General features: G+C 55.7%; 1 protein-coding gene across 2 annotated transcripts in view; it reads right to left on the minus strand.

Moving 5' to 3' along the window:
- The window catches only part of ARHGAP22 (Rho GTPase activating protein 22), a 173,556-nt gene that overhangs the window by 2,039 nt on the left and 162,357 nt on the right, over nucleotides 1-9,160 (minus strand). For both annotated transcript variants that reach the window (XM_007446231.1, XM_007446232.1), the window contains exons 6-9: nucleotides 8,591-8,723; nucleotides 7,633-7,706; nucleotides 6,916-7,037; nucleotides 3,874-4,774 (exon numbers count right to left, since the gene is read on the minus strand). In XM_007446231.1, the coding sequence (XP_007446293.1) occupies nucleotides 3,874-4,774; nucleotides 6,916-7,037; nucleotides 7,633-7,706; nucleotides 8,591-8,723 (1,230 nt within the window). The remainder of the gene's footprint in view (nucleotides 1-3,873; nucleotides 4,775-6,915; nucleotides 7,038-7,632; nucleotides 7,707-8,590; nucleotides 8,724-9,160) is intronic.

Raw genomic sequence — 9,160 nt, forward strand, 5'->3', positions numbered from 1 at the left:
AGTTGGACAGCCTCATGCAAATCAGTGAAGTTAGAACACAGCCTCACACTATACACAAAAATAAACTCAACATGGATTAAAGACCTAAGACGTGACACCATAAATAAAACTCCTAGAAAAGAACATAGGCAAAACGTTCTCTGACATAAGTCATGACAATGTTTTCTTAGGTCAGTCTCCCAAGGCAACAGAAATAAAAGCAAAAATAAACAAATGCGACCTAATCAAACTTATAAGCTTTTGCACAGCAAAGGGAACCACAATCAAAACGGAAAGACAGCCTATGGAATGGGAGAAAATACTTGCAAATGATGTGACCGACAAGGGCTTAATTTCCAAAACATACAAACAGCTCATACAATTCAGTAACAAAAAAGCAAACAACCCAGTTGAAAAATGGGCAGAAGACCTAAATAGACATTTCTCCAAAGAAGACATACAGATGGCCAATAGGCACATGAAAAGATACTCATCATCACTAATTCTTAGAAATGCAAATCAAAACTACAATGAGGTACCACCTCACACTGGTCAGAATGGCCATCACTAAAAAGTCTAAAAATAACATGTTGAAGAGGGTGTGGAGAAAAGGGAACCCTCTAAGACTGTTCGTGGGAATGTTAAGTTGGTGCGGCCACTATGGAGAACAGTATGGAGGTTCCTCAAAAAACTAAAAATAGAGTTGCCATATGATCCAGCAATCCCACTCCTGGGCATATACCCAGACAAAACTCTAATTCAAAAATATACATGCATTCCTATGTTCACAGCAGCACTATTTACAATAGGCAAGATATGGAAACAACCTAAATGTCCATCGACAGATGAATGAATAAAGAAGATGTGGTACATATATACGATGGAATATTACTCAGCCATAAAAAAGAATGAAATCATGCTATTTGCAGCAATATGGATGGACCTAGAGATTATCATACTAAGTGAATCAGAGAAAGAAAAATGTCATGTGATATCACTTATATGTGGAATCTAAAATATGACACAAATGAACTTATCTATGAAACAAACAGACTCAGAGAGAACGGACTTGTGGTTGCCAAGGGGGAGGGGTGGCGGTGAAGAGAGGGATGGATTCGGAGTTCAGGATTAGCAGATGCAAACTATTACATATATAGGATGGGTAGACAACGAGGTTCTATTGTATAGCACAGGGAACTATATTCAATATCTTGGGATAAACCATAATGGAAAATAATATGAAAAAGAATATATGTATATGTATAACTGAATCACTTTGCTGTACAGAAGAGATTAACACAATGTTGTAAACTAACTATACTTCAATTTAAAAAAAAAAAAAAGCATGGAGAAGGGAGAAAGCCTTCCTTCACCCCAGCCTCCCATCTGGGGAGCACAGGGCATAATGTCAGAAGACCCTCCCCAAGGCAGGGGCAGCAGGCCCCCCATGAGCCCCCTTCACTGCTTCTCCTACCGTCCAGGCCCCTCCTTTGCCTCCCTGCCCCTTGGTGCTCCTGAGCACAGCCTCCACGCCACTCCTTGAGGGACCTTGTCCAGCCTCAGACTTGAAGCACTTAAAGCACTCAGTGTGCTGACAACCCTCAATCTTTATCTCTCTCAAGTCCACTCAGAAACTATTATAAGTATCTCCAGCTTAACAGACCCACAGCTGAGCTCCTGCCCTCCTTCCCCAAGTCACCCTCCTATAGCCCCAGTCTCCCCGGCTCAGTGACCACCTTCTTCCAGATGCTCGGCCAAAACAAAAATCGTGTCTCTCAAGTCAGTTCTTTTTCTCACCACCACACCTGATCAACTAGAAAAACCCAAACATATTCAGAATCTGGCTGCCTCTCCCACTTTGACTGCTGCCCCGTAGGTCCATGCCAGCCACATGTCTGACCTAGATGGCCACGGCCTCCTAACTGGTCTTTATCTGCCTCGTCAAGCGCTCCTGAGCACAGCAGTCAGTGCACCTCATCAAAGTGACCAAAGTCCTCCAGGTCTTTCAGCAGCTTCACATCTCACTGGCAATAAAATCAAAGCATCACTCCTGCCAAAACGCCTTGCCGCCTGCCCCACCCCGACTCCGCCACGCTTTCAGAGCTTGCCCAGACACCCCGCCAGTACACAGTGGGGCAGGGACTCGAACCCATAGCCTGCCAGGCAACAATACTGCATTTCCCCTGAGAACCCCAGCCTCCAAGAAGGTGAAAGATCTAGAAGCTCAAGTCAGCTCCACAAACAGCCAAGAAAGTGAGATGTTGATTCTGACCCCCTCTGAGGCTGCCCTCAGACAGTATCTGCCGAGTAACACTTCCTGTACACTCTGAGCTCATCTTCAGCAGTAATCACCTTCCAGTGAATCTGCAGGGAGCTCGTGCTATTACCTCTGCCTGGTAAATTCCAACCCAGTGCTTACATTGTAGGTTTTCTCCACAATTTTAAAACTCCGGAGTTTTACTCACACTGTGTCCTTTCTCCTCCTTGCTCAGCTCAGTCCTATCGGTCCTTCAAGTCCTGGCTCTGACATTGCCTGCTGTGACTTCCCCCATGGAGGGGCTGCTGCCCTCACGGCCCCTTTCCTGCCATCTTCCTGCCGTGAACACAGAGACTGCACACACCTGACACTCCCCAGGTGCCCAGGAGACAGCTACCAGCAGAACAAGAGGGTCAAATGCTACCATTCCAGCTCCCTGTGGGAATCCCAGGCTCAGAAATAGACGCATGAATCCCTTCCACCTCCACTGTCTGATGGAAAGAGGAAGCACTCAGAACCCAATGAAGCCCCCTGCTAGTGGGTGGGACGTGGGTCTGATGCATAGGCTGATGCAAGGCCTTGGGCAAAAGGAGCTAAGGGATCTGAGATGCTGATGGAAGAACCACTCACTGTCCAGTGTAGGCTTTGCTGGTGATTTTAATTGGGGAACTCGGCCTCTCAGAGCTGGGAAATGCCCTCTGCACAGGGAGGCTGGAACCAGGGCCCATCAGTGAACAAGCCTGCAAGCCTTAAAGGGTGGCACAAAGGACTTCCCTGGTGGCACAGTGATTAAGAATCCGCCTGCCAATGCAGGGGACACGGGTTCGAGCCCTGGTCCGGGAAGATCCCACATGCCGCGGAGCAGCTAAGCCCGTGTGCCACAACTACTGGGCCTGCGCTCTAGAGCTGGCGGAGCCACAACTACTGAAGCCTGTGCACCTAGAGCCTGTGCTCCGCAACAAGAGAAGCCACCACAATGAGAAGCCCACGCACCACAACGAAGAGTAGCCCCTGCTCGCGGCAACTAGAGAAAGCCCGTGGGCAGCATCGAAGACCCAACACAGCCAAAAATAAACAAACATATTTTTAAAAAAGGTGGCACGAGGTGTCCTCTGTGACCCAGCAGAAGGGAGGGCTTGGCTCGGCAAGGCCAGCTTCCTCCTCAGAGAAAATCGGATTTCGATCCAGAAGTCCTCACTCTACATCAGGTCCAACCATGGGCAGTCAACCAGGCTGGCCTGGGGCCTGCAGTGCACGCGTGCCCTGCCCCAGTCCCAGTTCCTGGGCTACAGGACATACCTTGGGGGTCTGCCTCCTCCCTGACTGAGGGCCCTAGAGGGACCGCCACTCTGAGCCTCTCCATCAAAGGCCTCTGACAGCATGCCAGCCCCTCAGCTCCTGAGCTTTCCCAGACACAGGATCCCTACCCCTCCACTCCCAGCCCTGTCCTGTGGGCATTGTCCCAGAAAGGTGGCTCCTGAGCGCTGACTGCTCTGAGCCCTGCCTCCAGGAGACTTTCTTTCAGAGCCAGAGGCTGACTGCCTGGACCAGTGCCCAGTGAGCTGGCTGGCTGCAAGGGCCCTGCCCAGCCCAGGGAGCGCCCACTTCACACTCACCCAGCAGCTGCAGCCCTTTACCTTTTCACACTCGTCTCATACTCAGTCCTCTGCTGGCACAGCTCTGCCCTGAGCTCCGTGACCAGGCCCTGGAGAGCCTCAGTACGTTGGGCGAGGTCCTGGGTGGGGCTGCCTGGGTCACTGGGCTCACTGCTGCTGATGCAGGCGCCCACCCTGTCCAGGCCGTGGTCCAGGTCTGGGGATCTGCATTCCTCGCTGCTGCTGGGGACAGGGGAGGGCTCGAGGGCCCCCTCAGTGTGGAGGGAGCTGCAGGCAGAAGAGTCACTGGCCCTGCACGCTGTGCAGCTGCTGACCGAGCCCCTGGCTGAGGCCTCACAGGAGGAGGCCCCAGACCATGGCATGCTGGCCACGCTGGGCGTGCTGGGAAAGGGGCTGGGCAAGGGCACGTTGTCATAGGTGGAGAGTCTCTGCTCAGAGCCTGAGTCCTTGAACCGGTCTCCCGATGAGGCCCGGCGGTGGCCTCGCAGGGAGGACAGCCCGTTCATGAGCCAGTTCCCTCCGGAGGAGATGATGGGCACCTCCAGGGATGAGGTGCCCACCTTCGGGCTCCCCGACCGGGACCCTGACTGCCGGAAGGAAGACCTCCAGTTGGGCAAAGTCTGCACCTTCTTCCCAGGGGTGGCAGCAGGGCTGCTTCGGCTACCCAGGCCTGTGGGAGAGGTTCTAGAGAATGCCGCCACGGCAGCCCCATCCAGAGAAGAGGTCCTGTGCGAGGGCAGGCCAGGGGCACTGGGGCTGCCGGGCTCTGCCTGGCTGTCCCTGGTGGCCTCCTCAGAGCCCCATCCCACGGTGCACGGTGGGCTCCCGGGTGGGGAGGCTGGCGCTTCTGTGGTCCTCGAAGTGAAGAACTGGCTGTGTTTACGGATCAGGACGGTCATCAGGTGCTGGACCAGGGAAGTGCCTGCCAGGAAGAAGGAACAAGAAGAGCCTGGCTGTGAATGCCTCCAGTTCAGGCTCTCCAGACCAGTCAGGGGAAGCTGCAGCTCAAACCCAGGGTGCCCAGCCCTGATAGTAGCCCCAAACCAGGCTACTCCTCAAGTGAGGACTCAACGAGAGCTTGCCATGTGCCACCCCAAAGGAAAGGACGGCCACCACCCCCTCCAAATCCAGGCAGGGACATAAGGACGATACCCAAGAATCCCCCTCCTCCAGCGTGGGCCTTGGAGCACAGAGCAGCACTGTCCCTTCGCACCCACTCCACCCGGCTGGCGGGGGGACGAGCAGGCACAATGCCTGTTAAGGCTGCAGGCTGAGCCAAGGGCAGGCTGGGACTGGAAGCCAGGACCTGGACAGCAGGGCCCTCTCGGCTGCCCCATATGCTGCCCCCAGTGGCTGTGCCTGACCATCCATACTCTGGGGGGCACAGGGCTCTGGGACACAGAGTAGAGATGTCTTACAGGTGAGTGTAGGCACACATACACAACCCCATACACACACACTCATACACACACAACCCCGTGCACACAGACAGATGTACATGGCTGCCCCCCAACGTGAACAGCCCCCCACACATGCACACAATCCCTCTTCTCCAGGCACAGCCCCTGAGACGCAGCCTGTGGCATCTGTGGGGACTCGGTTCCTGAGGCTGTGGGGTGGGGGGAGGGGTCAGTGACAAAGGGAGGTGGTGCAGAGGGACCATGGTATCGATCCTGCTGCCTCGTTCCCTCCTCTTGTCCTCAACCAAATACCAGAGACTGGGGAGGCTTCTGCGTGATGAGGAGGGTGAAGTCCTTGGGTGGACCCTCCCACTAGAAGTAACTGAGAATCGTGGGGAAAACTAAGTAAACAATCTTCAGTCCAGAAAAGTAGGTGAGGCAGGAGCTCAGCAAGTCAGTGGGGTGAGCATCTGCCCTCAGACGTTTGTGCAACCTGGCATGCGGGAGCTCTGGGGAGACCTGCCAGTCAGGCCAAGGGCGTGCCAAGCGAGAGCATCAACCCCAACAGTCAGACCCTCGGCTGGCGGCGGCAAGCGACAGCTTCACAGCCCACCCCGCCCCTCCCCTAGGTCACGCTCGACAGGAATGGCCACTCTGCCCTCAGCCTGCCTGGCGCCAGGGGCAGCGGGCTCCAGCTGGCATTGGGTGGGTCCTGTGTGAGTCTCCGCCGGCATCTGCGCTCAGCCGGGACTGGCCGCGGGTTTCCTGCCTGTGAGCGGCTAGGCTCTCACACTAACCCCGCCGGGACAGTCTTCCATGGGGTCTCCAAGCAGGGCTCTCATTTCCATATGCCAGCCTGCACCTGTGCCCTTTGAAAAGTCGGGCTGACAGAGTCACCTTGCCTCTCCTGGCCTGTCTCCTCATCTGTAGACTGGGGGCAGTAACCACAGCGCGGGCTGCTTGTGAAGATTAAAATACGGTGGTAGAAGTAAAGTACTTAGCAGAGGCCGGGGCGTGTTAAGAGCAGCTGCTGGTGGTTGAGAGTCCGCCTGCCGATGCAGGGGACATGGGTTCGTGCCCCAGTCCGGGAAGATCCCACATGCCGTGGAGCGGCTAGGCCCGTGAGCCATGGCCGCTGAGCCTGCTCATCCGGAGCCTGTGCTCCGCAACGGGAGAGGCCACAACAGTGAGAGGCCCGCGTACTGCAAAAAAAATAAAAAAAATAAAAACTAAAAATAAAAAAGAGCAGCTGCTGTTGCTGCTATTTTTTTTAATCATTATTAGTCTTCATTATAGAACGGAGTATTCCTAGGATTTGCAATAGCTGACATCCAGAAGAAGCCTGTGACAATTACTTAATCGAAAATTACTTTAGTAAAGCAAAAACATCTGTGTATGTTCAAGGGCAAGTGCGCTGACCTTTTCCACACCCACCCCCCAGCCTCTCTCACCATTCTAACTGCACCTTATGACCCTTTCCTCTTATAGCTGACCCCGTGGGGGAGGAGGCGCTGGAGGAGGCGATGAGGAGGTCCAGAGAGGCTGCTGCCAAATAAATCCCCAGGAATGGAGCTGCCCTTCCTGCCGGCCTGTCGTTGAGGATGCTGAGGACTTGCCCAGGATCAAGGCGAGCCCAGAGCACCACGCACACCCCCACCATTACCTTCCATGATGGTCACTGGGTCTTCTATCTGTGGCCGAAGTATATTAGGTCCAAAAACAGTTGCCAGGTTCTGGACGCTCATCTTGTTGACATCTGAGTGGGACTGAACTTCATCCAGAAACCTGCAATGTAAGGAAGAGACAGTTGGCAGAGAAGCAAATCCTGATGCCAGATCTACTGGGAGCTGCCTGGCCCCCATGCTCAGCTGCACCCACATTTCCACAGCTGCTAAGCACAGCCAGCTGCCCCTGCCAGGCTTGGAAGAAGGCAGAGCTTCCCCTAAGATCTGAGAGGGCCGTCAGAAGCAAAGGCCACTGGGACAAGGGCCTGTCGTGGAAGGACACATAATTCTCCCACCTGCAGTGGGGGCAGATGCCCAGGAAGGCCCAGATCCCCCCAGACACGGGGCTGGGTGAAAGCCACCCTGCATGTCCTCGCCTGGCACCCTAAGCCTAGGTCGTCGTGGTCAGGAGGCAGACCATGGGGAGGGGATGGTGAGAGGCACGCAGAGGAGGCAGAAGGAACAAAGGCTATATCCTTTTCCTTCAGGAATGATGCACTCAGGACTGTAAGCTCTATGAGTGCAGTGACTGTTCTTCTATATTCCCCATTGGCTTGACAGACATGTGAGTGGAAGCATGACCCAGGCCCCCCGACCCCCCTGAAGGGCAGGGAGCCAGAGCACAGGGGAGGGAAGCCCCACCCCTAGTCACTTACTTGCAGATATAGCTAAGCAGGTTGTAATTGACCAGGGGAAGGCTGCTCACTTGTTTAGCCAACTCCAGAGTTCCCTTGGGATTGAGAGAGAAAAACAGCATTTCAAAGACCAGCAAGGAGGGCCCAGTCCTTCTCTTACTAGAGGGAGTAGGGGGTGAGAATCCGAGTCCAGACCTCCATCCACAGCCCATGGGCCTGGCCCCAGGTGACCAGAGGGCACCACCACTTCCATCTCCCTGGCTTGTGACCTCTGGGGGGAAGCAGATTTACTTTTGAGAAGCCATTGTGAGGGATGTGCCTCTGTAGGGCCACAGAGGAATGTCAGGGCCAGCTCACCGATCAAGGTACAAATATTTGCCAGATAAAGACCCCTCATCTCCCACACGGCCAGAGGGAGGGCAAACAGTCCTTCCCCAGCCGGAGCCCACCAGGGCTGCAGGCGGGCACTGCAGGGGTGGCGTGTGGGGCCTGTCCTGGGAGCAGTCTCGAATTCTTTTGGGAGGCGGTGGGATAGAAACAGATGAAAGGTCTGGTTGTTTCTGAACCCTACGGCCGGCCTGGGCAGCCTGAGTTGGTTGTGGGAGCAGGTGATGGAGCAGGAGTGCCTACTGGGTGGTGGCCCAGCCTGAGCTCCCTGCGCACAGCCGAGACACGGCCTGCTTTAGGAAGTACCTGGCCCTCCGGGAGACAGAGGGCCGCACACAGGGAGGGGATGCTGCAGGCACCTGGCCCCAGCGTGCCCTCCACACACAGTGGGATGTTCCGGCCCTCCCCAGATTAGGAGGTCTAGGCCTGTCCCCCACAGAGCAGGCTGCTCCAGGGCACCACCCCCCTAACACACACAGAGCAGGCGGCAGGATCTGTGTGCCATGAAGAGTCACAGAAATTCCTGTCTCCACATACCCGCCACCAACTAGCAGGCCCACCCCCCCAGGATGGGTCCCCATGAGCCACTAACCTCCCCCTCGTCCTTGGTGAGCAGCTGGGCGCAGCTAAGGAAGTCCTCATACCTGGCGAAGGGGACCACAGGCTCGGGGAGCTCCCGCAGGTAGAGCTTCAGCAGGGAGGCCACCGTGTGCACGTCTGTTGTGCTGCAGGCAGAGGGATGAGCGTGAGGCCTGGGCGCCAGGGAACCGCAGGAGTGACCAGTACCCCACCCCACCCCCACCAGGGGCAGCCTCTGCTCTCACGTGTGTGTGTGTGCGCGCGCGCGCATGCACTGTGAGGACTGGCTGGTGAACAGGTGAGCGTGAAGGGCTCCCTTCCACTGCCCTGCTGCCTGCCCCAGGGTACTCTGGAGGGTGACATGCAGCTGCTCCACACTGGGGAGGCAGGCAGCCAGGGGCACAGCTGTCCTTCGACCCAAGCCTGAGCTTGCTCCTCTGCCCAGGCTCACCCTCCAACGGAAGCAGGAGGGCTGTGTCAAAGGTGCCCACCACGCAGGGCTGCTGAGCCCCTTGAAAAAGGGCGGCTGTCCCTGGGCACCTGCCACCAGGGGCTGGGCAGGTCAGAGGTCAGGCTCTTTCCC

Source organism: Lipotes vexillifer, unplaced genomic scaffold (assembly GCF_000442215.2).
Source record: "Lipotes vexillifer unplaced genomic scaffold, Lipotes_vexillifer_v1.1 scaffold1143, whole genome shotgun sequence".
NCBI classification, from domain to species: Eukaryota; Metazoa; Chordata; class Mammalia; order Artiodactyla; family Lipotidae; genus Lipotes; species Lipotes vexillifer.